Source organism: Prionailurus viverrinus, chromosome F2 (genome assembly GCF_022837055.1).
Source record: "Prionailurus viverrinus isolate Anna chromosome F2, UM_Priviv_1.0, whole genome shotgun sequence".
NCBI classification, from domain to species: Eukaryota; Metazoa; Chordata; class Mammalia; order Carnivora; family Felidae; genus Prionailurus; species Prionailurus viverrinus.
The window spans coordinates 23,353,523-23,375,630 of record NC_062578.1 but is presented as its reverse complement, the minus strand read 5'-3'; the positions used below and the strand labels follow the sequence as shown (position 1 = coordinate 23,375,630).

At 35.8% G+C, this 22,108-nt stretch overlaps 1 protein-coding gene across 20 annotated transcripts in view; it reads left to right on the top strand.

Annotated features, from left to right (window-relative positions):
* Nucleotides 1–22,108, top strand: part of STAU2 (staufen double-stranded RNA binding protein 2) — a 310,084-nt gene that overhangs the window by 143,530 nt on the left and 144,446 nt on the right. For all 20 annotated transcript variants that reach the window (XR_007148653.1, XR_007148652.1, XM_047842650.1 and 17 more), the window contains one exon: nt 8,502–8,562. Coding sequence is in view for 18 of the 20 variants with exons in the window: in XM_047842650.1 (XP_047698606.1) it covers nt 8,502–8,562 (61 nt within the window). In the remaining 2 variants the exon portion in view is untranslated. The remainder of the gene's footprint in view (nt 1–8,501; nt 8,563–22,108) is intronic.

Sequence of the window (22,108 nt, the reverse complement as noted above, 5' to 3'; positions counted from 1 at the left end):
GTAATGCTTCTCATATAGTAAGTTTGGAAGAGTTTGATAATCTTTCTTCCTTAATTTTTGGGTAGAACTTACCAGTGGGGTAGCCTTCCATCTGGAGAAGGTTTTCTCTGTGGGAAGATTTTAACTATAAATTGAGTTTTAAAAAATAGATATAGGGCTATACAGACTATCTACTTCTGCTTGAGTGATCTTTGGCAGTTTGAATCTTACAAGCAATTTGTCCGTTTTATCTAAGTTGTTGAATTTATTGGTACAGAATTGTTCACAACATTTCCTTGTTATCCTTTTAATAGCTATAGCATCTGTAGTGATATTCCCTCTCTCATTCCTGCTATTGGTAATTTGTTTTCTTTTTCTCCTTATCAATATGGCTAGGAGCTTATTAATTTGTATTCTTTTCTTTCTTTTCTCTCTTCTCTTCCTTCTCTTCTCTTTTTCTTCTTTTCTTTTCTTTTTTTTTTTTTTTATAAGAGAAAGAAAGTACGAGTAGGATAGGGGCAGAGGGAGAGGGAGAGAGAATCTTAAGCAGACTCCATGTGCAGTGTGGAGCCCAATACAGATTTTGATCTTGTGACCATGAGATCATGACCTGAGCTGAAATCACGAGTTGGACACTTAACTGACTGAGCCATGCAGGCACTCCTTTATCTTTTTCAAATAACCAGGTTTTGTTTCATTGATTTTCTCCATTTTTCTATTTTCAATTTTATTGATTTCTACTCTTTATTTTATCCTTCCTTCACTAGCTTTGGGTTTGATTTTCTGTTCTTTTTCTGGCTTTGTAAATTAGAAGCTAAGACTGTGGATCTGAGAACTTTCTTCTTTTCTCATATAAGATTTAATGCTGTATACTTCTCTTTATGTACTGATTTAGTTCTGTCCTACAAATTTTGACAAGATGAGTTTTTATTTTCATTCAGTTCAAGATATGTTATAATTTTCCTTTTGACTTCTTTCAAGTCATATATCACTTTTGATTTTTTGTCATCTTCTTTTATTGTTAGTGTCTCCAGTTACAAATTTGGATTTGTCCATTTCTTTCAGTTTTGTCGATTTTGTTTTGTGTACTTTGAAACTTTGTTGTTAACACACACACACACACACACACACACACATTTGGCATTGTTATGTCTTTTTGATGACTTGGCCCCTTTATTACTATGTGATTTTTCTCTTTAGTCCTGATAATATTCCTTCCTGTGAATTCTGCTTTGTCTTGATGTTAAATAGCCATCCCAGTTTTATTTTGATTAGTGTTTGCATGGAATATTTTCCTCCCATCATTTTGGCCTGTGTCTTTACATTTAAATTGCTTTCTTTTCATAAGAGACTCTTAAAAACTGAGAACAAACTGAGGGTTGATGGGGGGTGGGAGGCAGGGGAGGGTGGGTGATGGGTATTGAGGAGGGCATCTTTTGGAATGAGCACTGGGTGTTGTATGGAAACCGATATGACAATAAATTTCATATAAAAATAAATTGCTTTCTTTTAGAAAACATATAATTGGGTCTTGCTTTTTAAAATCTATTTTTTTTTTAATTTTTTTTCAACGTTTTTATTTATTTTTGGGACAGAGAGAGACAGAGCATGAATGGGGGAGGGGCAGAGAGAGAGGGAGACACAGAATCGGAAACAGGCTCCAGGCTCCGAGCCATCAGCCCAGAGCCTGACGTGGGGCTCGAACTCACGGACCGCAAGATCGTGACCTGGCTGAAGTCGGACACTTAACCGACTGCGCCACCCAGGCGCCCCTAAAATCTATTTTGACAGTCTTTTAGTTGAGGGTAATTAGAACATTTGCATTTATTATAGTTATTGATATGGTTGGATTTAAATCTTACTAATTATTTCTCTTTACCCATTTGTTCTTTGTTCACACTCTTCTTTTTGACCACTAATATGGTCATAGATTTTACTTTTCTGTATGCCTCTATGACCTCCAATTGTGATTACACTGTGTATGTTTCAAAGACCTCCTATTGTGGTCATACATTTTACTTCTGTATATAGTATAAAGCTTACAGTTTTTTGAGCTTTATTTTTTATTGTTTATTTATTATTACTAATTATGCTTTATATAGTCATCATTTTATGTGGTTAAAATGAGAAAAAAGCGTTGTATATTTACCCTCATTTTTACCATTTTCAGTATGCTTCATTTATTTGTGTCAATCCATATTCATGAATACATGTTCATTTGTGTGGATTTCTTTCTGGTATCATACTCCTGCTTATAGAACTTATTCTGCAACTACTTGTATTAATAAGTCTACTGGCAATGATTTCTCTCAGCCTTTGTTGGATGTAGAAGTCCTTATTTCATCTTCATTTTTGCAAGTTTTTTTTTTTTTTGGCTGGATATAGGATTCTGGATTTTTCTCTTTATTTCCTTAAAGGAGTCTCCCTTATAATTATGGTTTCACTTTCCATGGTTTCAGTCACCTGCAGTCACCTGCAGGTCTGGAAACTCATCAGAAGGTTAATAGGTGCCTAACTGCACATTAGAATGTCTAAGTCATTCACCTCACTTCATCTCATCATGTAGGCATTTTATCATTTCACATCATTGCACAAATAGTATTGTATGAGAACATATTTTGAGAGAAAGACCACATTCACATAACTTATTATAGTATTATAATGGTTCTATTTTATTATTATTTTTATTGTTAATCTCTTACTGTGGCTAATTTATAAATTAAACATTGTCATAGGTGCATATGTATAGGAAATAACATCACATATATAGGGTTTGTTACTATCCGTATTATCAGGCATCCACTAGGGAACTTGGAATGCATCTCCTGTGGATAAGGGGCACAACTTTACTTATGAAGATCTTGTTTCATTGTCTTTTGATGCGTGTAGCTTTTGATGTCATTTCTGCTGTAATTCTTACCTGCTCTTTCCTCCTCGTATATTTTTTTCCCTTTGAAGGCTGTCAAAATTTTCCTTTTTCATTAGTTCTCAGCAGTTTGTGATGTGTCTAAATATGATTTTTTTCTTTTTTCCTTTACCCTTCTATCTTCTCCCCTGTCCTTCCTCCTTCCATCCTCCCTTTCTTCCTCTTCTTCATCCATTTATTCTCCTTTTTGTATTTTTCCTGCCTTAATGGTCTCTGAACATGGTATCTGCGTTTTGTTATAATTCAGTTATTTTGTCAAATTCTCAGCTATTATCATTTCAAATGTTTCTTATTCTTTGTTTCTTCTCTTCTGTGGAATTTACAGTTACACACTTGTTAGACTGTTGGTATTGTTTTATAGCTCCAGTATTTTTTGTTCCTTTTAATTTTTCACTCTTTTTTTCCCCCTGTGCTTCAGTTTGAATAATTTCTATTGATTTATCTGTAGTTTTACTGATTATTTCTTCAGTTGTATCCATCTGTTAATAATGACGTCAACATTCATTTTCATCCATGTCTCACCCCCAGGATTTCCATTTGCTTTTGTTCTATAGTTTCTATCTCTCTGTTGAAATTTCCCATGTGTTTATGCATGTTGTCTTTTATGTTAAATCTTCTAACCTGTTAGTCATAGATATTGTAAAGTTTATTTCTTGTCATTCTAGCATCTGGGTCATCTCTGGGTCCTGTTTTCTTGACTTCTTTATCTTCTGACAATGGGTTATTCTTGTGATTTTGGATGTCTCATAATTTTTTAATAAATGGTGGATGTTGTGTATTGAGAAATCACGGAGGCTGAGTTAGTATTTATGTTGAGAAATAGGCGTCTCTCTTCTGTCAGACTGTTAGTGTGGAGGGTGGCATCCATCTTGTCATAGTTGAGCCCATTTTGAGTTTTGTTGCTGCTGTCATCACTACTGACTTCAAATTCCTTCAGTACTGGTATCTGTACTTTGTGTGGGGTGAGGTTTGGGGGTGGGTTTTTCCTCAGTGTTTCTGCTCCGCCCTTACATTTCAGCAGTCCTTCTTCACTGTGCCAGGGGGTGAGGGCTTTGTGTATACTCTGCAGTCAGCTGTTGGTGCTTATTACTTGGTTATGAATGCGGTGGGTACGGGAACATAGTTCATGATTTTCTTGCCCAGCCTCATTCTCAGTCAGACTTTGTGTGCCTGGGTCTCAGAGGTGGGTTTTTATCAGTGTTTCTGCTTCCTTCCCCATGGTGGCCAAACTTGACTTTGGATCTGTGGGTGCTCTTGGGTGCAAGAGAATGTTCTGTCCCCTTGTCAGCTTTATATTGGGGCAGGGCCTTGCTTTCAGGAGTGTTTTATACTCCTTTTTTTCCAGGGGCAAGTAAATTTTGCTTTTACTCCTTTTCCAGAAGCAACAAGTCTTTGCCTAAGCCTCTGGGGCAACAGAATTTCTTGTCTCTACCCCAGAGGCAGTTGGTATTTGTTTTTCCCCTTTCTCTAGTGGCTTGAGCTTTTTGCTTTGTACAAAAGAAAAGTCTAGAGAAGTGTGTAAAGTTCCATGCTTTCCTCTCAGTGGCAGACATTCACCAGCTGCATACCTGCTCCACTGAGTGAGGCTCTCTCTGGTTTCCAGTTGTACCTCTGATTGTCTTCCTCAGTGTTCAGGAGAGGCCCATGGAAAAGAGCTTCTGCCAGAAGATCCTGGGTTTTCTAAATTATTGTGCTAGCCCACACTCAGTCTTTTAGAATTTATTGGCATTTCATGTACTTTCTTCTCACCTGCATTGAGAATGTTCATCTCTTCCTTCCTTGCTCCACCAGTGTTGAAACACTTTGTGAGTCTTGCCTCTCCCCAGAGGGGTTTGTCACACACATTCACTTCACTTACGTGCTTTACAATCTCAGATCTCTGATGGTTCAAGACAAGTTATGACTTTTTACGTTTCCTGGTGCTTTCTCATTGATAACGTTTCTACATTCTAAGGAAAAGTGGAACATTCTTTACACCTTTTCAAGGTATACTGTTCTTACATCTTGATTTTCTTTTCCACTCATATATTGGGGTTTCATTTATATCTTGGAGTTTGTTCTACATCAAGACGTAACTAACACATGCTTCATTTTTTTGTTGTTTTTGTTAGAGAGTGTAGGTGGGGGAGACAGGCAGAGGAAGAGAGGGAGGGAGGGAGAGAGAGAGAGAGAGAGAAAGAGAGAGAGAAAGAGAATCTCAAGCAGGCTCCACACCCAGCACAGAGCCCATGACCTGAGCCGAAATCAAGAGTAGGATGCTAAACTGGCTGAGCCACCGGGAGCCCCCTTCACTCTTTTTTATATTTGATTATTATATTGGTCAAAGTAATACTCATATATGTATAAAAAGTCAAGATTTTTTCAAGATTAATAGTATAAGGGTTCAAGATTTATAATAAACAGAAATATGCTGTTCTGCCCTGCTACTGGCCATTTCTGCCTCTCTTTTTCAGAGGCAACCATTTACCACATGCTTCAGCTGTTTGTTCTATTATTTTTGTGTTGTTTGTTGTTCATATTGCTATTTCTAAATTTTTCATTTTTAGATAGTATCTGAGTGCTTGCTATGAAAAATGAAGACTTAACTCTCATACACATATTCCACATGTATACTTCTCTGCATCTTTCTAACTTATTCTTAAGACTCTCTGCCAAGTAAATACATCATGTAATTTTTTCTTTTGTTTTTAATCTTTCTTGGAGCTCTTTATCCTCTTCTAATTTGGGATGATTGATAGGTCCGCTGCAGATCTACTGTTTTGGTTCTTCTCTTCACCATTATTTTGAAAATTTTTTTGCCTCTCTCCCTTGTTGAGTTGCCTGTTTTCTGGATGGTTTCTCTTGTTCTTGATCTACTTCGTTATTTTGATGGGCACATACTTTAGTAGATTCCCTATAGAAGATACTTGAGAAGTAAATATTTTTTGAGATATTGTAGGTCTGAACTCTTTTATTTCCCACACACTTAATTCATAGTTTTTCTGAGATATAATTGTAAATTGGAAATAATTTTTTCACGGATTCCTGAAGGCATTGCACCAGTGTTTTCTGCCTCCCAGGACTACTCTTGAAACTCCATAGCCTTCTGATTCTTCAGCCTATATATGAAACTTTTATGTTTTTTTCCCCTCTTTAGGCTTTTCTGACTTTCTTTTCCCAGGGGTTCTGAAATTCATGGATAATTGACTTGATGTGTGTATTCTTTGGTAAATCACCTTGGGCATTTGGATTTCTTTTAACCCTTTTATTATTGTTTTTTTTTAACCAATGACCCCAGGGATAGGGGACCAGGGGAGGGGGCTGGAGGGGAAGTGAGGCCTGAACCCCACTGCATTTGGATTTCAATCTAGAGATAAATATTCTTTAAGTAGGAAATTTCTTATTATATTATTTCCTTGGTAATTTCTTTCCTTCCATTGTTGCTATTGTTTCTTTCTGGGATGCCTGCTAGTCGTATGGATAATCTTCTGATCTTTCCTTCCTTCCTCCCTTCCCCCCTCCCTTCCATCTCTCCCTACTTTTGTTCTGTTTTCTAGGAGATTTCTGTAACTGTGTCTTCCAGTCCTTCTTTGAAATTGCTTACTTTGGCTATTGTATTTTTGACCTCCTAGAGCTCTTCTTCATCCTCAGAATATTCCTTTTTATAACCTCCTATTCTTGTTTAGTTGTTATAATATTTCTTTCATGCCTCTGGGAACTTTGAAAAATGTTAACCTTTTTTTGGAAGTTTTATTCTGTTCCCTGTGTTAATTCTGCCATTCCTTGTAGGTCAGAGGCCTGGCTTTTTCTTCTGAGGCCAAAATGAAGAAGGGCACTGGGGGTCTTCTCTTCCAGGATAAGTGTAGATAGACTCTATCTCCTCATTTGCAATGTGGCCCATCACTCCCACCTACAGCTGTGCCAGGTGTTCAGAGTCTCTGTTTTAGCCTTTTCTAAGAGGACCCCTCTTAAGAAATCTGTCTTTTTGGGGTCAAAGAGGTGACCTGGAGATTTCATAGCACTTTGAAAGACGTCCAGTCAGTCTTCCTGTTTTCAGGTCCTTTCAACATTCATCTTTAGAAATACCAGGTGTGCTTCTAATTCCTGGGGCTTTCTGGGATCCTGGGGGCACAAATCAGTTTACTTTTTTGTAAGGTCTTTGTTGGCTTCTCACTCTTCAGACTAGTTTTAGCCTATTCACATCTGCTAGGTCAGTTACAACTTGTGTATCTGCTTTTCAGCTTCCAGACTTTGGTAGGCTTCTCTCTTCTGCTGTTGACTCCTTTCATATTCTGTTTTTGGGGGTAGGTGGGCAGAAGACAGGGAGAGAGAGTTTATGGACTATTGGGTTATCAATTTAGAGATGTTTGGGGAGAGACAGATTACTCCTTCTGTTCATTCTGTTATGTTTAAGAAGAAACCTTACAAAAGTAATTTTATTAGAGTGTTGGGGTAGAAATCAAAGAACAGTAGGCTTGAGATTCAGTTGAAGGTAAAAAATTAGACATAGGGAATATAATCTAATACTTAACCTTGGTTATAAGTAGAATAAAAGGAGGAATGAAATGCTAGATTTATTATTACCAATTTCAGCTGAGCCCTCATCTGTCTGAATCTGCATTCTTTTAATCTGCCTGCTCTTCCCCTCCCTTGGGTGACTCATTCCTTACTACACTTTCTTCAAACTATAAGTCTCTCAGTGATCTCGTATTGTGTAGCACAGAGAACGTGGAACTGGGGTCTCCCCAGATCTTCCATCAACATCCATCTGCATTTACGAACATTTACTCCTCCTCTGTCCTTCCACAATGGTAATCTATTTGCTAGAATTGTATTTTGTACTTATATGTGGAGTTAATCCATTTGAATGTTGGCATCTGATAATGTAAATATAAAATGCTGATTATAATAAGAATATGTCTCTTCCCCCACCCCGAGTACTTTGTATCAATAATACCAGCTTCACACAAAGAGAACATAGCCAGTTAGACACTTTTAATTTGACTAAAATACTACTTCAAAATATCTTAGTTTCTCTGGATGTATTTTTATCTGAAACAGAGATCAAATCATTTGACAGAGTTAGGATATTACAGGTTTTACTTAAAGTTTGGACTTAGTTTTCAATTTTCTGTGTATGTCATTAGCAATGTTGCATGACCCTAGTCATAGAACTTTTACAGAACAGACACAGTAATATTTCTATTGTTAATTTGACCTCAGGAGCGATAAAGCAGCTCTTTTAGTCACTTCAGTATTTGTGACGATTATTATTGTTTACTGTTTGAATAAGAATTGTTTACTTTTTAACCATCTAGATAGAGCCCATGTTGTATATGATACATGTACTGAATATGGGGCTTTCTTGATTACTTAAGTTGTAAATTTATATGAACAGATAAAAGCAGGAGACATAAGAATAGATTCTCCTATAGAAAAGGAAGAAATGATACTGTTCATACTAGTTACTTTTGTGTCCATGGTCCTCGCATCAGAGATAGAATAAGCAGAATAATTATTTGAGAGACTTTTGTCCTTGCTTTAGTTGATCAGTTAACTTTTTTCTTTTTGAATAAATCTATTTCCCTGGATTTAAACAATTGATTTAATCTTTCAGACAGGGGAGAACAAAGGATGGAGTGGTCCAAAGGCTGGGTTTCCTGAACCAACAAATAACAGTAAGTTTTCACTTTCATGTTAACTACACTTGATGTTCGTCATTGGTCCAGTAATTAGTCTGGCGCCGGGTATTTATTGGATCTGTTTGGGCCGGAGATGTCACATGGAAGACAAGGAAGTTGTGGTGTTTGCTTTCCTGGAACTGACAGAAGACATAAGCACTGAAGTTCTTAGCATGGTTTAGTCACCGCAGAGATAGTACCATTTACTCCACATGGTAATGATCTAATTTTTAAGTTGTTTTTATTGCAACATTGTTATAATATAAAAGAATCAAAAAAGTAAAGCAGTTATCTCTAAGTCCGTTATACGCTAAATCAACTGTTTCATGTTTCAGTTCTTTTTAGGTACACACACGTTTTTACATAATTATAATATACATGGAAGTTTGTACTGTGTTTTCATTTAACGTAGTAATAAACATTTTTTTTTTTTTTAATTTTTTTTTTTTTCAACGTTTATTTATTTTGGGGACAGAGAGAGACAGAGCATGAACGGGGGAGGGGCAGAGAGAGAGGGAGACACAGAATCCGAAACAGGCTCCAGGCTCTGAGCCATCAGCCCTGAGCCTGACGCGGGGCTCGAACTCACGGACGGCGAGATCGTGACCTGGCTGAAGTCGGACGCTTAACCGACTGCGCCACCCAGGCGCCCCAAACATTTTTCACATTGTACTGAGTTAGAATTTTTAATGTTTTATTAAATTTACATAAAATTGTGAGCAATTTCATTCCAATTATAGTGTCGTCAACATGTAAAAATCTCCAGTTTATTTCTTTTTTCAAAGGTACGTGATCAAGCTGTGGAAGCTCATTTGTCTTTCTTTAACTTCTTCCCACCTCTCCCAAAAAGTATCTATTTTCCCTAATGTGACCATTTTACTGTAAATCGGTAAAACAAAATAGCCAGCCTGTGAAGACCCTATGAAATGAAGTCCTCAGTGAAGCCAAATTTATATCCTTTCTAACTCTGTTTCTCTTCCTTACAACTTCTGGAAGCTGACTAAGCCTAAATATGTAAATTGTCATAATGAACAGTATTCTTTGATATTCACAGCTTATCTCTTGATGTATAATGAAATTAGTAACAAACTTTTATCAAAGCACACTTCTGAGAATTGAATTCTTGGGTCATCAAAACGAGCCTCTTGAAAAGAATATTTCAGTGAGGTAATTGTATTCATGAGTTACTTTCTGGGAATAACTTAAATAATTTAATATGACTCTGAGCCTTTGGTCTCTCTATATAAGAATGATGAATGTGATAGGCTTAGCACATAGCCCAAGGGAAAAAAAAAAAATGGAAATCAGTTCAGGACTCTCAGAAAGTTTGTGTTTAATTCCTTTAATGTTTGAATATACAGGTGTATGATTATTTGGTACGGGATTGTAAACATTAAATTGATCTTGGTTATATATAAAGTACTTAGCATGGTGTCTGTTTCCTAGTAAGCACATAGTGATTGTTGATTTTCTTCTATGCCTTCTCCCTCCCTTTTTAAATAAAAATTACATAATTCTATGTAGGCTTAACAAAAATTCCACGCTTATACTTTTTATCTGTCAGAAGTTTTTCATGAACAGTGTATCTGTAGTTTGTATTGGAATAGTTACTTTTGGCACTAGATATTTTTTCAAAGAATATAAACACTATACGTTTGAATATGGAAGTCGGATGGTTATTAACTTGATAGTTTTAACATGAAATCACATTATAGATAACCTGCAAACTCCATCATTTAACAGTGACATTTTGGCTCTTAATTTTATGTGTTTGTTGATTTTTTTTAAACGTGCTAAGGGGTTTTGGGACTTACTTGCAAGTAGGGGAAGAGATGGCACAAAGAGGCCAGTGAGTTTCAGTGATCAGAAATGTGTAAGAATGCTACAAGATTTGCTTTAGACATAATGTTAGAAGTGATAAAGCTGTTTGGAGTCAGCGTAAAACTTAACCAAACCGTTCACACTTTAGAACTTTCTTCGGTCTCCAGTAGTTCAAATTGAGTATTTGAAAGAAGGATATGATCCCTTAGCCCTTCCAAACTCCGAGAGGTGAGAAAGCCAATATCAGGGTCCTTCCCTCTGATCAGGTCCCTGCCTCAGGTTACCACTGAGGATGAGGGCAGCTCCACTCTGAAATGTAACTGTTTTACTCCCTGATAGCTGGAGCTCTCCAGCAGTGCCCCACGTCCTCTGAAATACATTAGGAAAAAGTTAGTTTCTTAGCAATTGATCATTCAGGTGATGAATCTGTTACCTGAAAATTAATTTAAATCTGTATATAACGGTAACATTCATGTTAGATTCTTTTCTGCGTAATTCCCTAAGTTTGAAATTCTGCCCTGAGTGGTTTCTGTCCCTTGAAGAATGCCCGTGTTAAGAGTTTTGCAGGCAAAGGTCAGAGCAGGCATCTCTTAGGATGGCACATGTGGGGGAAGAGAGGAATTTGAGGTGGTCAGTGCTGTCTGCCCCTCTGGCATATTTTCAGACTTTGAACAACTCCTTTCACATCTTCTAATTCAATGCGCATGCCAGTTTATCATGCTGAGTATCTTTAATGATCTAACATTTGTAAAACGAGTAACTATTCTTGAATAACATCTGAAAAGGTAACATATTACTTTGTAAAAAACAGAATGGTATCATAAAGTGACTCTTTACAGTGTTTTCTTTATTAAACTTTATATTACTTTACAAATTGTACTTAGCCAAGCATTATTTTGATAAATATTATGAAATTAACTTGGAACCATAGTGTACAAAAATTAAAAGCAGGGAATGCAGAATTGGAAAGGAGAAAGAAGATAATTTTAACCTGGCAGAGCTAACACCTAACTATAAGTAGACAAAAAAAGTTCATGTACATGTGCATTTAATTTTTGAAGTGGAAGATTTTTTTTTTAAAGATTACAGTCATAAGAAACTGCTAACAATTACAACAAAAAATAGTTTAAATGGTTTTGCAAGTGATCGTGATTGCGTAGCCTGGCTCCTGGCTTGATTGCCTGCAGATTTAAAATATGGACCTAATTTTTGCATACTTCTCAGGCTTTCTTCATTGTATTGAATTGCAGCAAAAGGTAGACTGTTCTCAGTGTGTTTTTACCCTTTGAATCACTGTCATAGTCATGTTGAAGTGCAAGAACACATAACTTTGTAATGTGAGGTTTGTGTTAAATTTAGCATGGGGCAATTTTATGCTTGGCATACACATAAAAAGATAGATTTTTACAGATGAATGACTAACAGGTTTTTAAAAAGATCATGGATTTTAAAGATCTACTGACAGCTCATGGAAAACTTTGTAAAATATTTAGATACAGTTCAGTTGATAATATCTTTTATTTTGTATTCACATTCCATGTTTCTTATTAATACAGGGTTTTACTTAAAAACAGGTTCATTGTTTCTTAAAGGTGAATTCTAGCTTAATTCAAAATTGGACTAAGCTCAAAGGTATTCACTGGTATGTGCTGAATCCACCCACTAAAAGATTATTTGGAGGCATTTTTCACATAAATATTTTTCCGTTAACCTTTTAAAAAGTTTTATTTAGCCCCTGTGAAATATGCTGGCTCTTCTAGGTTCATTAGAGATGACCCAGGACAAATACTTTTGGGATGGGATAGAATTCTTATCGACCTTTACAGTATTGCAGTTGGCTTGCCATTTTTTGGTCACTTTTGTGTACCATCTATTTATTATTAAACTCTGTATCTACATCCTGAAACCAGGAGGCTACATCATCCCAGTGATATGGCTTAAGATAGATTGTAGGCTTGTTTCCCATATGCTGTATACTGTATTTACAACCTCTGCTTTTCTGTGTGGGTATGGGTGAGGGCTGTACTTTTAAGATAACAGATTAATAGATTCTTTAAGTGTTATGGCAGAGTACCCTGAACAATCTGCTTTTGTGTCTCCCCTAACAAACCACTTTGTAATGAGACAACTAAATTAGTTGGAGCTGGTTGGATTTAAATATTAAACTAAGCGATCAGGTTACTTATTTATTTGGACATAAATACTATGTTGGAAATCCAAGAGTGTAGCTGACTTGCAGCTATCTACTTTTAAAAGATTGTTGGGCTATTTGTGCCCTGGATGATTATCTTTGAGCAAAGTCCTATCCCATAAATAGAGGGCTATTTAACTGGAGCAGTTGGGGGCAACAAGACAGACACATCCTCATTGCCATTGCTGTTGCACCTGTTGAAACGGCAGGTGGAAATGCTATTCCTCCCCTGAATCAAGGAAGGAAGATCCAAATGTTCCAGAAAGATACTCCCCTCCTTTTGCATTGGTGGCTATGTTGGACTTGCCTGAGTGGTGAGAAGCTATAGCCCTTTTTATTACTAGGATTGGGATTCTCTTGTCTTGCCCATTGAATCTCAGGAGGAGAGAGGCAGTATTAAGCTTGCTTCTGTTTCTTTAATCAGATGAACAAAGATAGTATATTTTTCTGAAATGTTCTCAGGAAAGATTGAATGAATTTAAATTTCCACGAACTTAAAAACTTGTTTGACTCATTTTTACACAAAAAAGATTCAAATACATGTTTTTTTAAAAAAGGAAACCACATGAGCAATTTAAAGATGCATTTATTGATTGTAGTATGAGAGTATTTTTTAAGAGTAAAGGATGAAAGCATAAAGAAAAAAGAGAAGGAGTTAGGTACATAAAAACTAAAAATGAATTCATGAAGCAGCATAGGAAAATGAAAGGCAAATGATAAACAGCATAAATATCAGCATATATAGCAACAGGACAAATATACACAAAGGACACATAGAGATTAATAATAATAAAGTAAGAGGTAAATATCCTAATAGAAAAATGGCCAAAAGACTTAAGGAGGCATTTGAAAAGAACAGATATTAAATTGCATAATCAGGAAAGTGCAGATTAAAATAAATGTCATGTAATTTCTGATCCATAAAAATTGGCAAGGAGGGGGCGCCTGGGTGGCTCAGTTGATTTTGCGTCCGACTCTTGGTTTTGGCTCGGGTCATAATCTCACGGTTTGTGAGTTTGAGCCCCACATCAGGCTCTGTGTTGACCGTGTGGAGCCTGCTTGGGATTCTCTCTATCTCCCTCTCTCTGCCCCTTCCCTGCTCGTGGTCTTTCTCTCTCTCTCAAAATAAATAAATAAACAAAAAAATTGGCAAGGATTTAAGAATGATAAATCTAAATGTTGAGGAAACAGGTGCTCAGATACTGCTAGTAGGATTGTGAATTAGCACAGACTTTCTGAAACCAGAAGAATACAAAGATTAGGCACACTTCTTTCTAAAGCTTAACTAAAAGATATGGAAAAGCAGAGATTTTTTTTTCCATAATAAACATATACTGGTTTTATAACCAGAAAATATATATATACGGTTAAAACACTCACAAACTTTGGCCTGAGTTGTACAAACTGACTGAATTTAAACACGTAGTGTATAGTAAACAGCTAGGGTAGCAGTTATCTACATACTGAAGTCCCTTGGAGAACCTTTTATGACCTTTTTTTGAAAGAAGAGATATAGTTTTTTAAAGTCTGATTGAAATTTCATTTTGGAAATTTGTTCTAGAAATCTGAAATATATGCTCTTTACTCTCAGAGATCTATGGGAATTGAAAGGTTTCTAAATCTAGCATTTTCATACCTGGAAGAGAGGATAGTAATGACATATAGATGAAAATACCTAGAGGTTAAAAATTGAAGTATTAATAACTACTTAATTGATTTTCTCTGTTATCAAAGGAACTCTACAATAAGCAGAAGGAGAAAATAAGGTTAATCCTCAAAATTACTTATTCATCAGCTTGCCTAGAAAGATGGAGTTTTCTGAATTCAGTACAGAATTACAGTTGCTAAGAAATGTTAAACTCGTGTGTTACCATCTTTAGTGAAAAAATACAACTTGATCCATAAAGTATTTAACACATTTATGAAGATGATAATAAAATAAACACTTGTGAACCCACCACTCAATTTAAGAATCAGAACATTACCAATATCATTATGGTTACATTCTCCTCTTTCATATCCCTTGGCCTCCCATGCGTCTCCACAACAGGGGTGACACTCTCTGGATTTTATATGTAGTACCCTCACCCCGTATTTCATAGTTTACCAAATAAGTTTGAATCCTTAGCAGTAATTGTTTAAATCCAAAAGATTTAATTGTTTAATCCAAAGATTTAGAAAGAATATTACTGTGTATTTTCTAAAGCTTTTTTTTCTCCCACTTGTAATATAAGATGAATTTGTTGCATCATAGTATTTTTTTTTTTTAATTTTTTTTTCAACGTTTTTATTTATTTCTGGGACAGAGAGAGACAGAGCATGAACGGGGGAGGGGCAGAGAGAGAGGGAGACACAGAATCGGAAACAGGCTCCAGGCTCCGAGCCATCAGCCCAGAGCCTGACGCGGGGCTCGAACTCACGGACCGCGAGATCGTGACCTGGCTGAAGTCGGACGCTTAACCGACTGCGCCACCCAGGCGCCCCTGCATCATAGTATTTAAGCCATTGTATAGGTATTGAGCTACACTGAGATATTTTCAGGATTTTATTGCTATAAACAGTATTCCTATGAACATTTTTGAACCTGTCTCCTGGTGCACATGGGTAAGTTTCAAGGAACACACCTGGGAGTGAAATTTGTGTATTGTAGGGTACGGGTAAGTTCAGATTTACAGAAATACTAGTGTTCTGTAATGGGATAGCCTGAGAGCCCCTCAAAGTATCTAGTCCTCCCCACTGCTCCAAATAGACATCTTAAAAATCTTTTACCTTTTATTTTCCTTTTACCTATGAACTTAGTTGGAGTTTAGTTCAAATTCAATTAAATCCTTAATCTAATTTTTCTTTTTTCTTTTTACTAAAAATAAATAATGTAAGAAAAGTGAAAAGTCTTCCCCTACTTTTGTCCTAATTAGCACAGTTTTTACCCTGTTCCCCAAACAAGTTAACTTATGATTGGCTGGTTTCTTTTGTATTGTTCCAGAATCTTTATACATATAAAAGCAAATTCAAGTACATATTATTTTATCCCCTAGCATTCCAGACACACTATTCTACAATTTTCTCTTTTCACTTCATATGTCCTGAAGAGCCTTCCGTATTGATATGTATAGGCCTTTATTATTATTTGACCCGTTTCTAACCTATGGGCATTTAGATTATTTACATTATATTTCTATTATAAATTATCCTGCTGGGTAAAGCCTCATACACATATCATTTTACATGTGTGCTAGTATATTTGTTGGGTAGATTGCTACAAGTGGAATTACTGAGTCAAAGAATATGTACACATATAATTTTGATAGGTGTAGCCAGATTATACTCAGTAGAGATTTAACAGTTTACATTCCTCCCAGCAGTATATGAGATTTCCTGTTTCCCCACAGCTTTAGGAACACAAGGTGCTGTCAAACTTCTGGATCTGTGCCAATCTGATCATTGAAATATGGTATTCAGTGTAGTTTTATTTTACACTTCTATTGTGAATGAGATCAACTGTATCTTTGTATATTGCTGAGCCATTTCTGTACTCTTTATGTCACTGACATAGGCCTGTCTATTGCTCATTTTAAAGTTAGATTGCTGGCCTTTTATTCTTTCTTATTTGATAAGAGAGTATATGTATACACAGTATACTTATTAGTATAAACATTATTAGTATATACATTAGTATATTTGAATGGCCTATCTTTTATAGTCTTATATAGCACTTGTAATCTTAACAGAGTTAATAATGCCTTTGCCACTGTATGATTATAAAAAATACTCTCACGTTATCTTCTGGAACTTCCATAGTTTTATTTTTTTTTGTCTTTCAATCTTTGACCCATCTGGGATTTATACCTCAAGTATGACTTCAACTTTGATCCCCACTGAATTGAAACTTTACTGTTATTATATACTAAGATTCTGTTTTTAAATTTTTATGTTTATTTATTTTTGAGAGAGAGGGAGACACAGAAGCAGGATCCAGGCTTTGAGCTGTCAGATCAGAGCCTGACACGGGGCTTGAACCCATGAACCATGAGATCATGAACTGAGCCAAAGTCAGATGCTTAACTGACTGAGCCACCTAGGCATCCCAGGATTGTGTATTTAGTTTTATTCTGGACTTTCTATTCTCTTCTCTTCATCTGTCTAATTTGTTCACGCACCAGTTTTAATCATTGAGTCTTTATTGTGTTTTAACATGAATAAATTGAAAGCTCTGTTCAAAACAAATGTGAATGAAGAAGTGCTCAGTCCATGATCTTTCTATACATACTGCATGGAGTACAAGTAATTGAGAAGATAAATATCTCCTTGGCATGAGAAGTGAGAGGAGTATGGATAGTCAAAACATTGACTAAAAGCACTTTTTTAAAAGAAACAACAGGCAACTGTATGGTTGAGGGCTGTTAGGTTTAAGATTCAGTGAGGCAGTGAAGACAGTCTCCATAAAACTTCTGCATATAATGGATGTAGCATTTACTCTTTCATTTAGTCAGAAAATACTTATTAACTGCATTGTACTATGTTTGATGTTATCCATGATTGCAATAAAAAATTTTAAAGTTGAAACTGCTTCTTCGAAAGCCAATCAATCTGAAAGATAAACATGGTTAACCACCACCACCCTGCCCAATAAGAAAAGGAGGGAAAACAAAAAAATAAGTGTAATCTGGGGGGCGGGGAGGGAATCAGTTATTTTGATTTAAAAAGTAAACCATGAGAGCACAGTACCTGACATTGTTGGTTTCATTTGAACAAATGAAAAAAAATGCAGTGTTTTTACTTTTTTCCCTACTGTGTTGATTGTCTTAGGTATCTTTTAGACCTGTGGTTTTCAGCTTGGTGTTGCTAGACTCAATTTATAATAGGTGTCATTATTGGTATTTCAACAACCTAATAGAAATATTGCATTCATTCTTGGTGGATTTATTGCTTTGAGTTAGAAAAATATCTCTGAATTCATATCACAAGTTGTTCCGAATCTCAGATTGGCAGTCTTTGGTAGAAGAAACAGGAATATGATTTATTATTACTAAATAAATGCAGGAGATATAGTATGTATAGAAGAAAAACAGTGCAAGCGGTCCTAAGTGTGAAAAGGTTGGAGAATGTCCAACCTCTGATTTTACAAATAGGATAATTGAAGCTCGGGTGATTTTTTTAATTTGCCTGAGGGACAGTAAGTTAGAGGTGGTAAAGACTTGAACTTGTGTCTTTTGATTCTAAGGTCTGGCGTTTGCCACTACACATTTATTTCCATATATATCACTTGCTGATAATTAAGAAAAAATAAATATTTTTTCTAAGAAATTCCACTAAAATTAAGTATACATTTTCTTGAAAGAATGTTTTGTATATCATTTACCAGAATCTTTTTTAAAAAACATTTAGGATGTTTCATAACATGGAAAATGTCCAAACTATTGTTTCAGATACCAGTTTGATATTTGGGTGGATCATGTAAAAACACTAAAATGGCTGAGAAAGCATGTGAAATGTTTGTTTTAACAATGGAACAGCCATCTGCATTACATGATTTTTCTTAAGACTTAAAAAACTTTAGTAATAGTCCATTTTTGAAAACACTCAACAGGCTTTTTGGGTGATGTTATTCAAGTGTATTGTTTTATTCCAAGCTTTCTGGTTTGTGTTAAGATGATTCATAGGCTTTTAGAGCTGAAAGAGATTTTCAAGTTCCTCTAGTCTGATTCATTTTACAGATCAAGAAAGCAAGGTAAAAAGGCTATCTGCTGCTACAACTCAAACTCAGATAGGGAGGCTTCAGTCTAGTACATTTACATTTACTACTGTACTATTATCTTTTCTTTGTTACACTTCGTGCTACTACAAAATGTCAGACTTTTTTATTTGCTATTTTTTTTTAATATTTTTTTAAAGCAGTTTTAGATTTACAACAAAATTGAGAGGACGGTACAGAGATTTCTCATATATTCCCCATCCCCACACAGGCATAGCTTCCTGCATGATCAACGTCACTCACCAGAATGGTTTAGTGTGTGTGTGTGTGTGTGTGTGTGTGTGTGTGTGTGTGTGTGTGTGTGTGTTTTGACAAAGGATGAATCTACGTTGACATATAATAATCACTCAAGTCTGTAGTTTACCTTATTAGGGTTCATTCTTGGTGTTGTACATTTTATAGGTTTGGACAAATGTCTGATGGTATATATCCATCATTATAACATCATACAGAATATTTTCACAGCCCTAGAAATCCTCTGTGCTCTGCCTATTCATCTCTTCCTCTCTCCCCCAATCTTGACAACCGCTGGTATTTTTATTGTTTTTGTAGTTTTTCCTTTTCCAGGGTATCATGCAGTTGGAATCATAGATACATACTCTTTTAAGATTGGCTTCTTTCACATAGTAACAAGCATTTAGGATTCTTTCATGTCTTTTCAAGGCTTGATAGCTCATTTCTTTTTAGTACTCAATAGTATTCCATTGTCTGGATGGATCATCGTTTATCCACTCACCTACCGAGGGACATCTTGGTTGCTTCCAAGTTTAGGCAATTATAAATAAAGCTGCTATGAACATCTATGTGCAAGTTTTTGTGTAGATGTAGTTTCTGATTCCTTTGAAGAAATATCAAGAAGCACAATTGCTGGACTGTGTGGTTAAGAGTCCTGTCTTCCAGAGTGGCTGTACCATTTTTGCATTGGCACCAGCAAGGAATAGGAGTTCCTATAACTCTGTGTCCTTGTCAGCATTTGGCAATGATGTCAGTATGCTGGATTTTGGTTCTTTTAATAGGTGTGTAGTAGTATCTCATTTTTATTTGCATTTCCTTTGGGACATATGATGCAGAGCATCTTTTCATATGGTTATTTGCTATATGTGTATCTCCCCCTCCACCCCCATCTGTATATCTTCTTTGGTGAGGTGTCTGTTAAGGTCCTTTTTAATTGTGGTGTTTGTTATCTTATTGTTGAGTTTTTAGAGTTCTTTGTATATTTTGGACAACAGTTCTTTATCAAATGTATCTTTTGCAAATACTTTCTCCCAGTCTGTGACTTCCTTTGTAATTCTCATATTATTGTCTTTTTTTTAGAATAGAAATTTTAATTTTAATGAAGTCTAGCTTATCAATTGTTTTTTCATGGATCTTGTTTTAATGTTACATGTACAAAGGCATTACCATACCCAAGGTCATCTAGATTTTCTCCCGTAATCTCTTCTCGAAGTTTTATAGTTTTGGATTTTACATTTGCGTCTACTGGCTTTATGAAAGGCGTAAGATCTGTGTCTAGGTTAATTTTTGTGTTCATGGATGTCCAGTCATTTCAGTATCATTTGTTGAAGAGACCGTCTTTGCCCCATTGTATTGCCTTTGTTGCTTTGCCAAAGGTCAGTGACTATATGGGTATGTATTTCTGGGTTCCCTCTTTTGTTCCTTTGATCTGTTTGGTCTTTCACTAATACCACATTATGATTACCGTAGCTTTATAGAAGTTGGGTAGCATCAGTCCTCCAACTTTGTTCTTCACCTTCAATATTGTGGTGTTGGCTATTCTGGGGACTTTTGCCTCTCCATATAAACTTTAGAATCAGTTTGTCAGTACTCATAAAATAACTTGCTAGGATTTTAATTGTGATAGCATGGAATCTATAGGTCAAGTTGGGAAGAACTGACCTCTTGACAATATTGAGTCTTCCTATCTGTGAACATGGGATATCTCTCCATTTATTTAGTTCTTTGATTTTGTTCATCAGAGTTTTGTACTTTTCTTCATATAGATGTTTTACATATTTTGTTAGATTTATACGTAGGTATCTCATTTTTGGGTGCTATTGTAAATGGTATTGTGTTTTTAGCTTCAAATTCCACTTGTTCATTATTGGTACATAGGACATTAACTATTTTTAAATTAAATTTTATTTTTTATTGTGGCTAAAAACATACATGAGACCTGCCCTTTCAACAAATTTTTAAATGCATAGTGTAGTATTGTTAACTGTAGACACAATGTTTTACAGCAAATCCCTAGAATTTTTTCATTATGCATGACTGAAACTCTGTACTTATTGAGCAGCAACTCCCCATTTTCCCTTCTTCCCAGTCCTTGGCAGCCACCATTCTACTTTCTGTTTTCTGTGAGTTTGACTACTTTAGATAACTCATATATGTGGAATCATGTAGTATTTGTCTTTCTGTGACTAGTTTATATCACTTAGCATAATGTTCTCAATGTTTATCCATGTTATTACATATGACAGGATTTCTTTTTATAGCTGAGTAATGTTCTATCATATGTATACACCACTCTTCTTTATCCATTCACCCACTGACAGACATTAGATTATTTCTCCTTCTTTGCTATTGTGAATAAAGCTGCAGTGAACACAAAGTGCAAATATCTCTTTAAGATCTCGTTTTCAGTTCTTTTGCATAAACACCCAGAAGTGTGATTGCTGTTTCTCATGTGACAGTTCTTTTTATAATTTTTGAGATATCCATACTGTTTTTCTATAGTGGCTTCACTATTTTACATTCGCACTAACAGTGTACAGGGGTTCAAATTTCTCTACATCCTTATCAAAACTTCCTTCCTTTTTTTTTTTTTTTAATGGTCATCCTACCGGGTGTGAGGTGTTGCTTTATTAAGGTTTTGTTTTGCATTTCCATGATAATTAGTGATGTCGAGCATCTTTTCATATACCTGTTGACCATTTGTATGTCTTTGGAGAAATGTCTGTTCAAGTCCTTTCTTTGCACATTTTAAACTCAGATAATTAATCTTTTTGCTGTTGAGTTGTAGGAATCTTTTATATATTTTGAGTTTTGCTCCCTTATAAGATAAATGGTTTGCAGATATTTTCTCCCATTCCATAAGTTGCCTTTTCACTCTATTGATTGTTTCCTTTTCTGTACAGAAGCTTTTTCATTTGATATAATCCTATTTGGTCTATTTTTGCCTATGTTTTTGGTATCATATCTGAGAAATCATGGCCTAGACCAATGTTATGAAACTCCCCTACATTTTCTTCTAGGAGTTTTGTAGTTTGGGGTCTTAGGTTTAAATCTTTAAAACATTTTAATTGACTTTTTTGTATATGGTATAAAATAAGGGTCCATTTTCATTCATTTGCTTACAGAGATCCAGTTTGCCCAACACCATTTGTTGAAGAGGCTGTCTTGTCTCCATTGTAGTCTTGACACCATTGTCAAAGATCACGTGACCATATGTGTGTGGATTTATTTCTGGGCTTTCTATTCTGTTCCTTTGGTCAATATGTCTGTCTTTATTCCAGTACCTCAGTGTTTTTTTTTTTTTTTTTAATTTTTTTTTTCAACGTTTATTTATTTTTGGGACAGAGAGAGACAGAGCATGAAAGGGGGAGGGGCAGAGAGAGAGGGAGACACAGAATCGGAAACAGGCTCCAGGCTCTGAGCCATCAGCCCAGAGCCTGACGCGGGGCTCGAACTCACGGACCACGAGATCGTGACCTGGCTGAAGTCGGATGCTCAACTGACTGCGCCACCCAGGCGCCCCCTCAGTGTTTTGATTACTATAG